Source organism: Trachinotus anak, unplaced genomic scaffold, assembly GCF_046630095.1.
Source record: "Trachinotus anak isolate AG129_WGS33_773 ecotype Australia unplaced genomic scaffold, CSIRO_AGI_Tana_v1 ptg000019l, whole genome shotgun sequence".
Classification (NCBI taxonomy): domain Eukaryota; kingdom Metazoa; phylum Chordata; class Actinopteri; order Carangiformes; family Carangidae; genus Trachinotus; species Trachinotus anak.
Genome location: NW_027273870.1, coordinates 5,437,104 through 5,455,516, shown reverse-complemented (window position 1 = coordinate 5,455,516; position 18,413 = coordinate 5,437,104). Strand labels below are relative to the sequence as shown.

General features: G+C 40.5%; 3 protein-coding genes across 8 annotated transcripts; all 3 read right to left on the bottom strand.

Annotated features, from left to right (window-relative positions):
• Positions 1-61: 61 nt before the first annotated feature.
• Positions 62-4,790, bottom strand: LOC139636065 (Fc receptor-like protein 5). Its single transcript, XM_071503740.1, has 13 exons — positions 4,630-4,790; positions 4,520-4,546; positions 4,254-4,380; positions 3,995-4,170; positions 3,093-3,273; positions 2,609-2,712; positions 2,232-2,501; positions 1,815-2,120; positions 1,612-1,713; positions 1,479-1,506; positions 571-619; positions 335-406; positions 62-216 (listed from the first exon to the last, which is right to left on the bottom strand). Exons 1-13 carry the CDS (start codon positions 4,658-4,660, stop codon positions 133-135), a joined length of 1,557 nt encoding a protein of 518 aa, XP_071359841.1. The 5' UTR covers positions 4,661-4,790; the 3' UTR covers positions 62-132.
• Positions 4,791-4,986: 196 nt separating this feature from the next.
• Positions 4,987-9,403, bottom strand: LOC139636066 (Fc receptor-like protein 5). Of its 5 annotated transcripts, XR_011694341.1 has the most exons (11): positions 9,255-9,401; positions 9,131-9,157; positions 8,764-9,045; positions 8,381-8,677; positions 7,093-7,365; positions 6,614-6,996; positions 6,281-6,380; positions 6,080-6,190; positions 5,950-5,974; positions 5,769-5,859; positions 4,987-5,232 (listed from the first exon to the last, which is right to left on the bottom strand). XR_011694341.1 is itself a non-coding variant. In XM_071503741.1 (10 exons), the coding sequence occupies exons 1-10, from the start codon at positions 9,292-9,294 to the stop codon at positions 5,212-5,214; spliced, it is 1,509 nt and encodes a 502-aa protein (XP_071359842.1). In that variant the 5' UTR covers positions 9,295-9,402; the 3' UTR covers positions 4,987-5,211. The 5 variants fall into 5 exon arrangements, 2 of the variants coding, with proteins under 2 accessions (XP_071359842.1, XP_071359843.1); XR_011694340.1 differs by having other exon boundaries at positions 6,080-6,380; XM_071503741.1 differs by lacking the exon at positions 6,281-6,380 and having other exon boundaries at positions 6,655-6,996; positions 9,255-9,402.
• Positions 9,404-9,493: 90 nt separating this feature from the next.
• Positions 9,494-17,763, bottom strand: tmc8 (transmembrane channel-like 8). Of its 2 annotated transcripts, XM_071503735.1 has the most exons (16): positions 17,398-17,763; positions 16,235-16,496; positions 15,181-15,329; positions 14,891-15,025; positions 14,753-14,805; positions 14,510-14,649; positions 14,270-14,417; positions 13,211-13,375; positions 12,972-13,123; positions 12,812-12,884; positions 12,585-12,688; positions 12,216-12,414; positions 11,257-11,417; positions 10,953-11,096; positions 10,268-10,346; positions 9,494-10,116 (listed from the first exon to the last, which is right to left on the bottom strand). In XM_071503735.1, exons 1-16 carry the CDS (start codon positions 17,438-17,440, stop codon positions 9,973-9,975), a joined length of 2,151 nt encoding a protein of 716 aa, XP_071359836.1. In that variant the 5' UTR covers positions 17,441-17,763; the 3' UTR covers positions 9,494-9,972. The 2 variants fall into 2 exon arrangements, with proteins under 2 accessions (XP_071359836.1, XP_071359837.1); XM_071503736.1 differs by lacking the exon at positions 16,235-16,496 and having other exon boundaries at positions 17,398-17,532.
• Positions 17,764-18,413: the final 650 nt, after the last annotated feature.

The following is an 18,413-nucleotide window of genomic DNA, read 5'->3' as shown; positions in this document are numbered from 1 at the left end:
CATTTAACCTCGCCACCACACTTGTGTTTAGATGGTGGTGTCAGAAAGACACGACAGCTAATAACACCATGAAAAGATGTTTATTTAATCACAAAAATATGGAGCAAAATATGGAGCGAACAATTTCAATATTTATGGTAACTCAATAGGTTCATCCTCCAACGTCTTCTTCTGCTCTGCAATTTGGGGCCATTCGTCCACAGAGGCTTCAGATGCCTGAGGAGAGCACAGGTAGAAGTGGGCTGAGTGCTTGCTTGTTTTTTTTTTTTTGTTGTTTTTTTTTAAGGTAACTGACAAAGTGGTTGATGGATTTCATAAATTCATCAGATTTCACCTGATCAAAGTCATCCCCTCCGCCTGTCTCTGGCTTCATCACATCAGCATCCTCACTGTACCCAGACAGGTCCTACAGGAAAAGATGATTGAAGAGTTCAGTGTCATGGTAAAGTATATACTGGGATGGAACCATGTGCAAACATGTAAAATTGCTGTTGTGAGAGTGAGTGAATGAATGAGTGAAGTGACGAAGAGGAACCTCTGAATAATGCAGATAAAGAAATACTGACTAACCAGCTCGCCCTCATATGCAGCTACCTTTCTCTCCATCTCCAGACTCGCCCTGGGAGGAGAAAACAGGCAGGTGTCACATATACAGCTGTCTTGAGACAGGCAAAGTATTTTAAAGATGCGGTTAAAACATTTTTACAGTCCCACAGCATGAAAATGAGGTAATATAGGCCTACACACCACTACTGAGAACACAGAAGCAGTTTTGTTTGTGGAAATGTTGAGCTCTTAACAACCCGTGGAGGAGTAGCCTATATTTTCCACCATTACACCCACATTAAACATGATGAATTTTTAAAGGCTGATTCAGACTTTTTTAAAATTATTATTTATTTAAATTTGACTTCTTCTGGTGCAAGAATATAAAAATATGCCCAGTAAAATTAAAATCCTCAGCATTTAGCATCTACACTGAACAGTGAATGTTTATTTATTTTATTTTTTATTTTTTTTTTACCTTCCACATTAACATTTAATGCTCACTGTGAGGTCAGTGCCACGAAAGGAAAACTAAAACTGCGAGACATTTCATATTCAAGCTAAAAGAAAATAATATGTCGACCACAGAACCACATCCCCAGTTCAGCTTCAGTTTAAACCTTAGTCCTGTGATTCCCCTCCCTCCTCATGTTAGTCTGTATTGTCAAGCTGTCGAATAAAGGCAAAAATGCCAAAAGAGATGCACTCTCAAATTTTGTTACTGTACTGCAAAATGTCTTTCTAGCCCTCTCTTTAGTCTTAACTGTGAACAAGGGGCCCCACAGGGAAACAGGAAGAGGACCATTGTACTTTTTCGCTTATTCAACCAATGGCAGATGGTGGATTAACGGTCCACATGTAACAGCTTCAAAGGAAATGTGGGTCATCATTTTTTTTTCAATGTATCACAATTAAACAGAAAAATAACTCACAGAGACTTCTCTCCATACTGCCTTCGCCCTGAAAGAGGAGTAAACGTTATTTCTCAGTAGCAAATGAGGAAGTACAACATCCAAGAAAGAAGAACGAACAGGACTCTCATAAAAAAAAAGAATGTGATCTCACTGTACACCACTCCAATCCCACAACAAATGGAGACCACGAAAATCAGGAAAATGAAACATCCAAAGACGACCGCCACAACAAAGACGGGGAGACGGTTCAGCACTGGAGGAGCAAGGAGAAGAAGAATAACACCAGTTATCACCTGTGACAATGATGTTTTACTAAAACAGTACCAACGACTAACAGTAATGAACCAACTGTACCTTCTTTATTCACATATTGGCTCTTACTGCTTATTGCAGTGGCGTTGTCAAAGCTATCAGACACTTCACAGTGGTACGTCCCAGTGCTTCTCCTGTCGACAGTCAGCATAAGCATCGAATGTTCTGGATGGTGGTTGACCACATAGTAGAAGCTCCCTTGGTTGTGTAGAAGCGTGTTGTTGAGGAACCACTTGTACTGTGGATGAGATCCCTTCGCAACCTTGCAGTAAAACCTCAGGTGACTCACAGCAAAGTTTTCTCCCATGTCATAGTCGTAGTGTATGGTTACGGGTCCACCGACTGTGACTGATGGAGACAGTTACAGATTGGACAAAGAGATATTGCAAAATGGACAGACATTACAAACAGTAGTCTGTATCACAGTATTATGTCAACAGTTTCAAATAAAGTACATACCAACTTCTAAGGGCATCCATTGACTGTTTGCTGTCTGGTCTCCATTGTTTGCCTGGCACTGGAAGTATCCCATGTGCTGATCCAAGACCAATGGAACCTGAAATATGGCGCTTCTGTCTTCGCTTGTTATTTGGGCAACCAGTCCTTCACGGTTGTGGAGTGAGAAGGTGACAGGTGGAGTCCCTTTTGTCGACTGACAGGTGACCATGGCAGAGTAGTTGTGGTCCTCCTTTGACACGGTGAAAGAGATATTAGGGGCTGACACCACATCTGAGGGAACAGGACGTAGGAGGGTGTTATTTTTTTCAAAGAAACATCAGATGTCAGATCTATAAAATGTGACCCTGAGAGATTATTCACCAGAGAAGACAGCTAACCTTTGACTGTGATTACAACTTCAGGGCTCTTGGCAGTGAAGACTGTTTTGTTGAACTCATTGGAAGCCTCACATCTGTAGGAACCGCTGTCGTCTATAGTGGTTCTGAGAGTGACAGATTTTTATTTCAGTAACTTTCTGATTCCTTGTTGGATGAAAAGGATGTCTTTGTCAACAGAGATTAGTCATAGTTAATAATTCTTAAGCTCCTGAAGTTATTCATACTCTGCTGCCACTAATAAGGACTACTCTCTGACTACTACAAACAGAAAGTATGGCCCGTGAACCCTGCGGTACTCCCCATCAACCTGCAGTCATCACCACAGCACCTACCTAGTAACACCACACCAAGCACTTAGCAACCACCCGGTATTTTTATGTACACACCAGCCACAACTGCTCACAACACCACAGCAAGCGCTATAGCAACCACCAGGTAATGCAGCAGCAGCTGGATTGGGCTGTCTGACTGGGATTCTGCTGACCTGTTGATCAAGAGACGGTCACCTGACAGAAGAACGCCAGGAGACTGAGAGATGAGCCGACCATTCAGCAGCCACTTATAGGACACATGATTTCCAGCAGTGAGCTGACAGAGTAGCTCCAGTCTCTGCCCCTTGAAGAACTCCTCTGGATCGACGACAATCTTTGCACCTTTCACTCGGTCTGCAGGACAGACACGGCAACAGACTGAGATTCTGGTCTTATTTCAAACCGTACAGTAATCCTTATTGGAAATATCATGTTGTTAGGGAAGCAAAGATCCACTGATTCCTAAAGTCGAGTTTCATGTTTTCATAGTAAACAACTAAAAAATTCTATTTTTAGCAAAAACACCCAATTTTATTTTACCCCCCCAAAAAATGTAATGGTGTCCAAACATGACTTTAGTCAGGCTTTTGGTTTTGTTTTTCAGTCAGCAGTGTGGCTCTATGGATGGCAGTATTGTTCTGTCAGTCAGACTGAAGTTTCGTACAGACACTCATGATCCCTCAAGGATGAATCTTTATTACTCTGATAATCCTATGACTTTTCTTGAAGTGCAACCACGAGGTTGATGTTTTTGGTTTGGAGTAAAATGGAGGTTTAAGAGGTTTAAGGTCCCTAGAGGTTAAAATCTTATAACTGTGGTGATCTTTTAGTGTTTCATCTGGCACCACCAATTTACACATTTTGTTTTGTGACTGAATATTTGTCCTATTAACCTCAGCTGTGCTTTATTTGTAATGCTAATTAGTATGTGTTAGCTTGCTTACAGTATGCACTTAAGGTGCACACCTTACACCTCATTTTGACCTGCCCTTTGAGAAATGTGTTCACAAATATACTGTAACATGGAAGCTCTGTGCATATGATATATAATATATCCCTGGTAATAAAGACTCACCAACAACCCTCAAGTAGTGTGTGTTGCTGACGGTGGGCTCTATGGTTGAGCTGTTCTGTGGTTTGGCCAAACACTCCAGGTAGCCCTCGTGGTGATGCTGGGTGAATAAACTGAATTTTCCAGTGTTCTCATCCAGTAAGGTGTAATCTCCCAACAACTTGGCATTTTCACCCTTCCTGGTAAAGATTGATAATTAGAGGGATTTTCCATCATTGCTCATTGTATTACAATGCAGTGGTTTAATTAAGTGCACTAATACTTGAATAGCTGCAGCAGGATAGCATCATTTATTGGCCGGGTCTGCAGTTCACATGTAAATTCTACAATTTCTTTCACCAAAGCCTCAGAGGGGCCAGACAGATGAGGAATCCCCAGCAGTGTCTGATCTATCCAAAAATAAAATAAAACAAAACTGCACAAACACGCAAAGGCAGGAATCATAAGTTACAAAATATTCTATATAAATATTATACAGTATATTAATTAACTATGCGCACACACAATCAAACAATACAAGTAACTTACTGCTCTCCTTGCAACAGCAGCACAGCCCTGTAGAGAGGAGGAAGAAATCAAATAGTTTACAAGTCTCAAATTACTTAACTGTACTGTTGTTAGGTTTGTGTTGAACTTACCCAGGATGACCAGAAAGAGGGAGGAAAACATTCTTCAAGAGAAACTATTGACTTTAATTTAACTATAGACTTAACATGTGATTGCGTTACACTGTGTAATGCGCAAGTTTTGACAGTTTTGAGAGGAGGGTTGAGGCACTGTGGGTAAAAAAACACACACACAAACACACACACCCAGAAACATGTGCAAATAACTGATAGCATTGCACTACACCTCCTTGGTGTACCCTCCCTCATTCCCTTGATCACAAGATTAATTAATTCACTCATGTCATAGCTTTCATGCTATAATGTTTTTAAAAATGTGAAGATCAAGTAATTTTTTTCATTAGTTTAATTTAAAAAAAAACAACAACCTTAATTTTTTAAATTTTTATTTGGAAGAACATGACAGTATACAGTAGTTTAGCTGAAATATATAATCTCTCACTCTTTGAATGCACCACCAGTTTATTATAAGTAACTTGGCAGGTCAGGAAAAGTATTATATGCGGTACCTGCAGAACAACAACAAGTTTAAACAACATTTAAATGAAATAAATGAACATGTGATGAAGAGGAGATGAGGATCTTCCTCCTGTGTCATACTGTGGTCTCTATGGTCTGAAAGAGAGAGAGACAGAATTAGACTGGTTGGTGGTTTTGTTTTACCAATAATTTCCTCAAAACATATACTTTCTTGTGGAAAACTATGTAAGTTTGTACTATACGTAGGTAAATAGGCATATTGCTCAATAATCAATGCAAAAATGTCAAAAATGTGAAATTTGTCTACAGGCAAGCATTTAATTCAGTTTACAAATAACCAACAAATAATGAATCAATATTCACTCTAGTTTAAACAGGGCAGTTGTCTTGTGGAAACTCTTCTCTATAATTAGTGCTATACGACACAGTTATTTCCAGAAAATCATTGAAAAAAATAGGAATATACAGACCTGTAAAAAAAACAACAAAAAACACTACTATAAATTTACATTTAAATATAATTTCCTTTCTAAGAAATTGAATGAATCTAATGAATCTACAGGATCTGTAAAGTACAGTGTTATTAGACGGTATTTCATAAACACTGATTTAAAATCATGGTATTTATGTGCAATGATGTGTACTGTTTTGTGTCGTGATTGCCTTTATACCTGACTCTGGTCATCACAGTCTGTAGAGGAAGCATCACCCTGCTTGCCTCCTGACTGGGAAGTGGGTGCAGGCGGAGGCAGTGCATCAGAACTGGAATGGGAAGGTAAAAACATTGTTGAACTAGTTGGTCTGAGTTGCAGAAACAATAAACTTTCTTAGGTCCACTGAGATAAAGCTTACTTTGTCATAGCAATTTGGCCCTGAGCTGAAAAAGAAGTGAGAGGTGGAGTTATAGGAACATTTAATATAAATTCAGTCACACATCTCGAGTCAGAGAATTTCTCCTGCACATATAAACGGATTCACACACGTTGGATGTGGTCAAACATCCTGTAAACACAGGCCATGCACACTGCCATCATCAGTATAAGGAAGCAGCAGAAGGCAATGGTGATAATCTCGATTGTGGTCATGAAAGCCCCTGTGGAAGAGAAGGGAAGAAGCCAGTGAAATCTAACATACTTAAGAGTTAGCAGGTAAGTCATTTAAATATACAACATGTACTTTTTACTTGGTGGTGTTTCAGTGGAAGGTGTTGTTTGAGGCATGGAATTAAGGATCCTGTCTGATTGAAAGTAAAAAGTATGACATAGTAAAGAGTGCAGAGGCCCCTGTGCAAGGAAGCTGTGCAAGCCACATGTCAAATGTTAAGTCTTGGTTAAAAAGAGGGAATAGAGAGAAGAAAGTGAGAAAACTGATGCCACTTTTATGACTGTATGGTGCACACTACACTACAGTCAGCAGCCAGTTAGCTTATCTTAGCATAAACACTGAAAACTTAGGGAAACAGCTGGCTTGCCTCTGTCCAAAGGTTACAAAATCTGCCTACCAGCCCCTTGAAAGCTCAATAATGAACACATTATATCTCATTTGTTTTGAGATTACTTTCATTTGACGCATTGTCTTGATAGACCAGCACAGCTGCACTCTCCACCCAGGGCCCGGAGTCGTCATAGCTGTCCCTGACCCTGCACCGGAAATACCCAGACTCCTCCGGGCTGAGGTTAGTGAGCACAAGGGTTTGTCTTTGGTTGCTGTACGCAAAGTGAGGCAGGACGGATTGAATGTGGGAGTCCACATGTGTGGGAAGAACAGTGTTGTTGAAGGACCAGGAGATGTAAGGGAAAGTTCCTCTGCTGACATGACAGCTCAGCCTGGCGGCGGCCAGGTTGGAGTCAGCTCTGTAGAGATATTCTACCTCCACTTTCACACCACCTCCAACTGGGACTGGACCAAGGAGAGAGAAAGATTAATGAAGACGGGGAAATTAAAGGTAGAGAATCACAGACAGACATATCTGCATCTCGTGTGTGTAGCTCATACCCACTTCCAGAGTCACAGGTTCACTTATCAACTCCTGCGCCTCAGTTTTCACCTGACATCGCGCCACACCCATATCCAGCCCAGGTACCATGGCAACAAGGAACGAGGCAGTGAGGGATTCAGTTGCTGTGAAGGATCCTTCTTCTCTGCCATCTACTGAGAGAGAGAAGTTGACCGGAAGACTCCCTCTTGTGGACCAGCAGGTAACATTGCCACGGTAACCGGCTCCCTCTTTGAAGATGAAGAAAGAGATCTTCGGCTTTGATACATAAACTGGTGGAGAAATGAAGAGGGGACAGGATGGGGACAGAAATGATACAGTACATGTTAGGCAGCAGTGGAAGTGAAACAAACTCAACCCACATTTCAGGCAGGTGGTTAAACCAGGATCACTTGGTTAAAAGTATGTGGATGGTCATTGCATACTTTTTATCTGAGGGTGGCATACAATAATATTTTAGACTATACTGCCAGCTTCGTGTCTCAGTAACAAAGCTCAGTCCATGAGGAAATGTATTTTTCAAGTCTAGTCTGGTGACTGGCTGACTGACCTTTGAGATGAACTGGGAAAAACAGATTGCAAGGCGGACCATCACCCAGTACTGAATGCAAAGCAAATTCCTGCAGCCAGGTTCCAAAATGTCGCAGAAATCCTTCCCAGAAAAGTGGAGGGTGTTTTAGCAGCATTTGAATGCCCATACTTTTAGAATGAGATGAGCGATATCCAATTATTGCCATGATTTTGGTCATATAGTGTATTTTCAAAAAGAGGTGCCGCAATATTTTGGGACTAAAGGCTCCATTTGGTCAAAGAACTCCGTCCTTTGTTGTTACTGGTTGAAATTTAAATGTTTCAGTACAAGTCAGTCTGAATGTTTTTGCATTCAAACCACAGTGACAATGCTAATTTGCTGATGTTTAGCAGGTCTTTATCATGGTCACATCTTGGTTTAGCGTGTTAGCATGCTAACATTTGTTATTAGTGCTAGACACCAAGAACACAGCTGAGGCTGGGGGGAATGCTGTTAGGTTGCAGCTCTACTCTATGGCTATAAACCAAAGTTTTGGTCAAATTAAAATTTTTACTTAATGACGGCACAAAATTAAAGGTTAAGGAATTGACAAAATTACATTACAGTTCATCCAGAGGGGCACACAACCCCTTGTACCAGATTTCACAGCAATCAAAAGAAAATGGTTGTTGAAGGATTTCACTCAAAACCAAAAATATCAAGCTAATGGTTGTTCAATGTACTCTGTTACCTTTATATTTTTTGTTGATAAATACCTTTGACTGTCACCTGGACCTCTGTGCTGATTGAAAACCTCCTGATGTCCTTCACCATGGACCACGCCTGGCAATAATAGTGCCCAGCATGCTCTGGAGTCACATTCTCCATCACTAGCTTGTTCCCAGTGAGGTGGAAAAGGGGAGAGGTTGAAGATGTTACTCCCTTCTTGTTGAAAAACCAGGAGTAGGACAGGTGGGATCCCTTTCTGACGTTGCAGCTCAGGACAATGCGTGACCCCTCGTATGCAACTGGGGGGAAGGGTTCAGAGATCACTCTGGTATTTGATGGTGGAGCTAGAAATGAGGGAATGGTAGATGGTTAGGGAGGAAGAAGTTCAGTTTTTGGAGAGTTTGTAAAATTACTGGCGTCCTGTACTCACTGACTACACTCAGCTTGATGATGTTGCTGATTCCCGTGTTTTCTCTGGTCGTCGCATTGCAGTGGTACGACCCCTCAGATGTTGCAGCAACCTTCAGGAAGAGTGGTACATGTTGGTCCCCTTCGAAATCGATAGCAGTGGTGATCGGGACACCACCATCCTTTATCAGCTTGTAGGTGACTGGTGGAGAGGAGTCAGGTGCAATACACCGGAAAGCCACCCTCGAGCCGAGGTAGGCCATGTCAGGTCCAGACAGGACGGGAAGAAGAGAGACTGATCCACCTAAAGAGAGACAGGAAATTTTAAAGCAGACAGTACAGGAAAAGATCTGAGCTCCATATCTTAAGCACCACTTTAACAAACTCACTTGTCTTGAAGCACAAACTTGCCAGAGCTGAAAGCAAAATCAACAAAACATGTAAGAATAATTGAATAATAATCCATTAAATTATTTATTTGTTTCCAATTTAATAAAAATTCAACTAACTCACCCAGAATTGGCAACAGATTAAGAGTCTGTAGATTCTTCATAACAGTGTATTGATATTTGACATTGTTTCTCTAGCTTGGTTGTATGTGTGTGTCCATATGTGTGTGTGAATCCATGTTTCTGTGTGTGTGTGTGTCAGGGCTAGGGGGTGTTGCACATGTGTTGCCAGTAGATAATATTTCAGGCTGCGTGCTCGGCTTCATTTTAACCATCTGTTGGACACAAATAAAGTTGAAAAAATAGCACAAACCACAAAGGTTTTAATGAGCATTATTTTTGAAAAAACTTACACATTTAACTGATTACATGCAAAGTGGCATTTTGGAACATAACTATAAATTTACATTTATGAATCTATGTGTACATTTATCTGCATACATCTATAAATTATTTAAACCAAGCTTAACACATTCACAACCAACATAAAATAACCATCAATATTCACAGCCACATAAAAAGGATTTGAGTAATATTAAGATAACTCATCATATGAGGATTAAATTAAGACAACGGTGACTTTTGCAGAAAAACATAACAACTACCCTTCTTATCTTTGTATGTCATGTAACTATAAAAGTGATGGTTCATCAGTCTGGTTCAAAGTTTTTATTTACAGGTAGTTCCAGGGCTCCAGGCTGGTTTTCTGGTCAGCCAGAGCAATGCTTTATTTTACAGTGTGAGTCTGTGGACACACAGGCCTGACAGCTCGGGCACTCTAATCAGTTTGCATGGAGGTTGGGGTCTTTCAAGGGACTGAGGGGGGCATCCTCTCCGATGGTTGCAGAATGGACTGTGCGGGTTTTCTTCTTACGTCGCAGCATTGTGGCATGCTGTTTCACCAGGAAACGCTTATCTGAGCTACTCTGTGAGGGAAACATATACAGATTTCTACACAAAACATGCACACACAGTAAAAGTTTCACTTCCAACCAACTAGGTGTAACCCAAACATTCATTTATCGGCATTTATCTGCTTTCGGTGACAAATTTGTAGTTGTTTAGTATGTGACTTACCATAACCAGCATGTCTTTCAGTCTCTCAATGGCCTTCTGATTGGCTCGCCCTCGTGACACATATGAGGTTAAGATTATACTGAGGAAACAGAGTGAGTTTCGTGTCACATTCAAAGACCAAGAGATGTAGATCAATTCAGAATTCTGCACATGTATTTTAAAATTAGAAATACTGCCTCATGGTTGAATGGCTCTGCCACTCAGACTACTTTCCGATTACATCCCTGTTTATCTAGAGTCATATAAAATAATAACCATTTGTGTGAATGTGAAATGTTGTCATAGTTACTGTGTGAGGTCTTGAGTAATGGCTAAAGATCAGAGCACACTGACCTTGACCTTTGACCACCAATATCTAATCAGTTCGTCCTTGAATCCAAGTGAATGTTTGTGTCAAATTTTCATTTTTCAAGTTCCATCAAGGCGTTACTAAGATGCGTCCACGAGAATGGGACAGACGGATGTACAGCCTGAAAACTATATGCCTCTGGCTCTGGCTGTTGCCGGCACAGCAGCATAAAAACAACTTGTATTCATTGATGGTCATAACATTTATTTAACTATATGTTACTCATGGTGCTTCTAGTTCCGTCACCCTAAGGATGAAACAGTCTTCAGTCTAGAAAAAAAATGATCACACTGCAAATACAGAGCTGGTGTTTGCTTTCTCCCTCTTCATGCTTACATTTCAGCTAGTATGAGCGGCAGGGCGAAGGCCTCAGAGGCCAGGTAGCGGAGAGTGCTCTGTGCCAAGTTGGGTAGACTGTCCACACACACTCCTGTCACATTAAATACTGTTTCTCCATTTCCAAATGGACCACAGGAGGACCTGGGAAGGAAACAGGAGGAACAAATTGGAGAAATGTGCAACAAAGAAAAGTAAAAATATGTATTGAAAATGAACATGCAGATAGTTTTGGATGGAGTGATGTTCTCTGTAACAATAACTGTCAAATTGCAAAATTACAGGGTTACTGTAAAAAGAGTACATGTGTATATTGTCCAATGCCCTGTCTTGCTGGTAGAGGTCAAGGCCCAGTGTGGTTGCAGCCATGAGGAGACCGAGCAGCAACATGAAGTGGAACAAAACGGAAGAACTGGAGGCTCGAAACATTCGTTGCGCCACAACACAGCACCGCAGGACCTTGAACTGAAGACAGTGTTAGAAAGACACAGACATGGATGTTAATGGAAAATGTAGGAATATAATTGACCATCAATTATATTCCTTAGCAACAAACCATAGATGATAGAGTAAAAAGGAATTTTTTATAGACACAGAACTATTAAGCCTTTTAAGGACAACCACAGAGAACAAAGATCTAAAGTTTATTTCTAGAACATGACAAATATATATGTGTAAATTATTACTGAAATTATTTATTTTTTCGGAAACTTAATTGTGCTCTTTATGAGAAATAGATGGCTGGGGCCAGAAGGCGAGGTGCTGGTAAGAGGATTTTGTTACCTTTGGCCAGAGCCAGGCTAGCTATTTCCCGCTGTTAAGCTAAGCTAAGCTAACCATCTGCCAGCTGTAGCCTCATATGCAGTGTACAGACATGTGAGTAGTCTCAACCTTCTCTGTTGCTCTTGGTAAGAAAACAAATCAGCATATTTTCCCAAACGACTTTGAAAAGATCTCATTTGTTAATTCTCACATCATTTGACGAAACAAATAATAAAATCCAACTGAACGTCATAATCTTGATTTAATTACCTATATTTTTTTTGTTATTTTATTATTTTAAAATTGTTGTGAGTGTTTATTTCTTTATATGAATGCCTTTGTCAGACTGGTTTGGTTTTTATTGATTTTGCCAATATTTTAATTCTATTATTAGATGGACTGAATCCCTTTAGGTCATTGTTCTTATGTTAGCACAGACTGCTGAACTGGAAACAGTAAGAGACACAAAGACTGAGAGAAATATAGTGAAACAGCAGAAACCTTTTGGATGTAGAACGTGGCCAAAAGTATGACAGTTCCTATGAGAGGCAGCAGAGGGCAGTAGTAAATCCCCACCCAGGTCACTGTCTGACTGTACACCAGATCCAACACATTGAAAGTGATCGGGAAGCGTTGTTTCCCCAATAACCGGGTCACTAAGGTTGTTGCTAAGGATGTTGGGTACTTCTCCCGCAGCAACCTGTCAAACAGAGGAAAGATGTAAAGTTTGTCAATCCTAAGAATGTAGAATTATTCACAGAAAAGCTTTCCCAACTTCTGTGGAAAAAGACATCACACGCATCGATCTTTCCATTCAAACCACAACGATGACTAAGACAGAAAGAGACTCTTCGTCTAGAGCAAACCCACTTCCTGGGGTAGTCTAAAAGAAAGGTGGTGCAGAAAGTGTTGAGGAAGTTGAAAATACACAGCTTGTACATCTCTCTGCCAAACTGGTTCTCCCTGCACTGATGCTGCAAAGAAGCACACAGATGGACAAACAAGATTAAAAAAAACAACAACACACTAATCAGTTCTGAATCAGACACAGATACTGTAACGATGACTCATTATGGCTCATCTCATTCTCAACTCACCTGTTCGGGTCTTAGTCTTGAGAAAAGGAAAAATAAGTAGATCCCCAGTGATGCCAGCTTCAAGAAGATACTCCTGATAAAGAAATGACGCAGTGAATCTACACAGGTGTGTGTCTCTGCAGTAGGTTTTCATGTGTTAGTCTCTTCGTGTCTTACTTACCTCACAAGCGTGGCATTCACCTGCATGGTGAAAGAGTAGTCTTCAAAAGAGGAGATCTTTGGGAAGATGAGAGGGAAGACCAGGTTGACAAAGGTGATGGTGATGGGAGGAAGATACTGGAGGAACAGACTGACCAGCCAGTGGTGCCCGCTCTAAGAAACACAGTCAGGGGTGTCCGATATGAAAAGCTATTCACCAAAATCAGGACCAAAACCAGATACTGAGCATCACAGCCTTACCTCTCTCAGTGATATTTCTGTGGCAAAGTAGATGAGGCAGAAGGATCCGCCCAGCATAACCAGAACGAGCATATTGAGGATGAACCTGAGCAGGTAGAGATGCACCCGCTGGCTAAGTGTCCTCTGAGCCTCACGCAGGGAGAAAGTCTGCTCCTCCAGGAACAGCTGAAGACACACAAACAAATACAGAAAGACCTTCATACTCCGACTGTGTACATATCAAAACATCCTCAGGCCTGTTTCAACATGAAGATCAGAACTGCAGTAAACATTAGTTGTATTAAATATACTGCACACAACTTTTCTTTAGCCAGACAGTGTCATGTAGGATAATAGAAAAAACCCCAGACAAAGCTGGAATGTCATAAAATGCATTCGAGAAACGTAAGACTCAGTCGTCTTTCTGTACATTTATATTTTAATTTTGAGCTCGTCACTCTACAAAATGATTAGAGACTCACGCTCACTTGTAACCACCCATTTATACAATTGAAACCAGACATACTAGAACACATTAGAGGCCCTCATCTGCCTTAAGCAATGCTGCGTGGCCATTTTCCTCCATGGAGGTGGACGTTATTCTAAAGTGACATCTACCACCTTCATAGGCATGCACATGTGTATGTGTACATCTGTTTCATGAACACTTGGCCAGCCATCCACAGAGGCTGGTGGATAGCTTGAATCTACTGCCCACTCATTTTTTAGCAGCAATTGTTAATGTAAATAACATGCGTGTAACTATATTAACAATTATCGTATCTATGTGAACAGTTGTAAAGTTGCAAAACATCATCCTAAGTTGTGTATGATCGGTCTGTCTAGTACAACAGTCCTGCAATGAATCCTACCTTCATGAGGTTATAGTGTTCAGATTTATTGAAACTGTTTTATAGAGGTGTTGATTCTACTTTATGGTAATTCTGTAGGCTGCACTTTGTGGCGTTATTGGATAGTATTGTGTTATACTGAGAAGTGTTTTCGAATATGATGCCCTTGGTATGTGGTCAGTGGTCGTGGTAAATTTACCACCCTGTATGGATGGATGGCACCATGTACCTTGAGGTCGTTCTTGATGAAGCTGTGTTTGAGAGTCGCTGCATCAGGGTCCTGGATGGTGAAGTCCCAGCCACAGAAGATCTTATAGCTCACATTCGTGCTGTAACGCTTCCCGAGCATCCAGGTGTGCTTGTAGCCAACCGTCGTTCTATCAGAGAAGTTTACTCATGAACACATCAAATGTTCAGGGAAAATGACTGCTGGCACTTTGTTTTTGCTGTGTTCTCAGGGAACACTGACCTGCGGACCACCATGATGAGACTGAGGAAGAAGATGGTGGGGATTCCGGCGAGGTACAGCAGAGGTGTGTTCAAGCACGGCAAATTCAGGGAACCACGAGTATAAAAACCAAAGAAGACTGGGGAACGATCCAGATAGCCCTGTAGAGAGGAGAGGAGAAAGATGAATTAAAAGAAACACATCAAGTACACATACACACACACACACACACACACACACAAACACATACACACACACACTTACTGATCCCAGGAAGAAATCTAAAACTGAGTCATTGCCTTCAAACTTCAAAGGTTCTGTGAAACACAAACAAAGACAGTATTTTTTTGGACTCTGTATCCAGTTGTGGTACACTGTAATCTGTCATTAAAGCTGGCTCACCACTGCTGTTGCTTCTGCCATAAAACGTTGTAGGCCCCAGAATGAAACCCCAGATGAGAGCACAGTGTATTAGGTTCAAGTAAATCAGATATCTGAGGAAAACAAAATAGGCCTTCACGCCTACACCCAACCTGCCTGGGAACAGATCAACAGGGAGCTTTAAGGATCTAATTGTGCAATGACATCATAGTGCATGGTGACATTTCCAGATCAGTGAATTACAGCACATGAGCTGCTAAAAGGTGCTGATAGAAGTCCAGATACTGTAATTTACTGCAGGCCTTTCTTACCTTCAATGGTGTGGAGAGTGTGCTGCCATGGCAACAGGCCTTTTAGAGTTCCTCCTATCTGCTCCCACACCCTCTTCCTGTTGATGCTCTGGCTCCGTCTCCAGGACTCCCAAAAGCCAATATTTCTAATTTCCATCTTCCTCCTGTCCCTAATTAACAGCGCAAACATAATATTTCATTTATTCTTTTGTATCTTAACATCTTAAACCCTTATCCTAAACATGAAAATACCCTTGACACAATATTTATTCAAAAACAAAACATCAACCGCATACATATTTTATGCCAGACAAAGATTTGAACATATAGAGTTCAAAGGTACACTCAATTTTTGACAGAAAGTCTATGTTGCAAATTAAAGGTGAGAAGGTAAGAAAGACATGGGTGTTTACCTGCCAGGGAGACTGTAATGACAGATTCTGTTAAGATGCATAATTAGAATTGTAGGAATTGTAGTGTTTCTGGAGCTTGAGCCAAACTAGGAGTGAACAGTCAGGGTACTTTGGCCTCTGTTCTTACTTTTCTTACTATTCTTTTTATTTTTTAATTTGCGTCCCCCAGCTGTATAAAAACAGGAAGTATAATGTTTTCAAGTTCTCTGTCAGTCTGTCTGTACATCTGTCTGTCCCATCCTCATGAATGCAATATTTCAGTAATGGCTGGAGGGAATTTCTTCAACTTTGGTACAGATGTTCACTTGGACTCAAGTATGAACTTATTAGATTTTACTGGTCAAAGGTCAAGGTCACTGTCCACACAAAACAGATTTTTGTGTTTATAACTCAGTATTCACACACTAATAAACTGCAGCTGGACTTTTTTTTTTAGAAACGGAAGAGACACTAAGGTATTTTCTATCTGAAGGTTCTCTATGTGAAAAAAAAAAAAAATTCTATTTGCTTTTGCATGTGAATTACTGGATATATTTTGGCCCTTAAAAGTATTGAAATACAACGATCTGAGAAGGAAACATAACTGAAATGGCCACCAGTAACCTGGCCACCCCACATGGACATATGCAACTTTTAACATGGGGTCACAATAGGTGTCCCACCTGGCATCTCGCTTTGCTTGCATGCACATGGCCAGGTTTCTGAGCGGCTGTGTAGACGCCTTGTCTCTGGGTCCTTTGGACAGGTGGCCATTGGTTAGCTTCTCCCCCAGCTCTGGGCTGCCCTGAAAGGCCTCACAGTCTTCCAGAACTCCCTGTCTGTTCTGTTCGGGCCGGCAAGCCTGGGTGCTGGGCAGCTGGTCAAATATCTCTGTCTGATAGTACTCACAGGAGTCTAGTGACAGGGTGGATTGAGTGCTCTCATCTGTGGTGAGAATGACATGTGATTTCCTGACATATAAATATAGATAACAGTGAATATGTTAACATACTAGGTGTTTTACTGAGCTCAGTTTTTATTACTAAGGGTTGCAAGTAATGATTATTTTATTATTAATTTGCAGATTATTCTAATGATTAATTAATTGTTTTGTTTATAATGTTAGATAATATCTGGTTTCGTCCAACCAACAGTCCAAAACCCAGAAATAGTCAGTTTGTAGTGACATGGAACAGAAAACAGCAGTAAATCTTCACATTTGAGAGGCTGGAACCAACAGATTTTGGACATCTCTGCTTTAAAAATGATTCATGCAATTATTCAGTGACCAAAGTAATTCTAGGTTAACTTTGTCATTTCATAAGTAGAACACTGAAGTGTAACCCTCTGTGAAACATTTGCACGAATTAGACCAGAGCTCGCCTGACATTTAGGACAGTTGCTTTACAGCATTAAAATCATGTGTTATTCATGCCTCTGGGCTTTTCTGTGTGGAAGCTGCACATGATCCAGAATATTGTCTGGTCTCCTATCAAAGCAAATAAATATCTACAGCATCAGAATCAGAACCAGAATCAGAATCGGTTTTATTGCCAAGTATGTTTCCACATACAAGGAATTTGTTTTGGTGATTGGTGCAATTGGAGGTTCTTGGATGGTTTTCATGTAGTTTTTGATATGACTGTGTTAAACATAGATTAGCAACTTATACTACAAAGTAGGTTTTATTCAGTAGCAAGCTCTATGCAAAGGTACAGCACATATTATGTCCTTTAAACTGTATGGTATACTATATGTACAGAGACAGTGTTGAGCAAGCAAGATGACCTCTCTCAGAAACGCACACAGAGATGATAAATACAAAGGTACATTTATTTTCTCTTACCTGATAGGAGTCTCATCAGGTTGACAGTATTGTGCTCCTCCATTTTTTCTCCCTGAACTTCCTCTTTAAGCAGCGAATTTTCTCACTTCATCTACAACACAAGTTAACATACATCTCCACCCAAGGCGTAACTCAAAATTCTAAAATTACTTCCGCAATCTGCACCAAAATATCCTGTTTTTTTTTTTTTTGCTCCTTACATCAACGTCACACTGAAGTGAAGACCCCTGAACAGCTGGTCTGTAGCTAACATTGTTGCTCAAGCCCTGTTGGTACAGCTCAGTTTCTGGCAGGCGGAGCAGATGTTAGATCTTTTCACCAACAGACTGAGTGTGACTGTGGCTGAATCTGACTACACAGGAAATCACATGGCAGGATGTAGACGGGCGATAATTTCACAACATAAAAAGAAATATTACACACACATACACACTGGACTGAATACAAATGAGACGAGGCTAAAGCTGTAATTAGGTGAGTATGGTTGAAGTTTGGATTAAGACTTAACATCAGACAAACTTTCTTTTTTTTTTTTTTTTTACATGTTTTACAGTGTAATTATCATAATTTACTACTTTTCAAATACTAGCTAATGATTTATGATGCAGTCCAGTCTCTTTTGGTTGTTTTCAGGCGACTTTGTCTATGAAATCAGAAACAATGCTAAATACACATTTAGTTTATAAATGTACTGCAATTTGTAATACAAAATGTACATTGCAATGATTACCACGAATCAGTTTAAGTAGTGTAAGGAAATGTCAGGTCCAAAAGTAAATCTTTCCTCAAAAATATGTCAAAACATGAAGACATTATCTAGGTTTTTCCACATGTTAACTATCATCACTATCAACACTAGGTAATGTTTCATCATTTTTGAACAGACATTTGATTATAATGTGGGATGATGAAGCAGAGAGGCTCTTTCCACCCACTTGCTACACCACAAGGACATTTGAGGTTTCCAGTCAGTACCATTTACAAAGAAACATGAGCATGGGCATGATTTCTTTCAT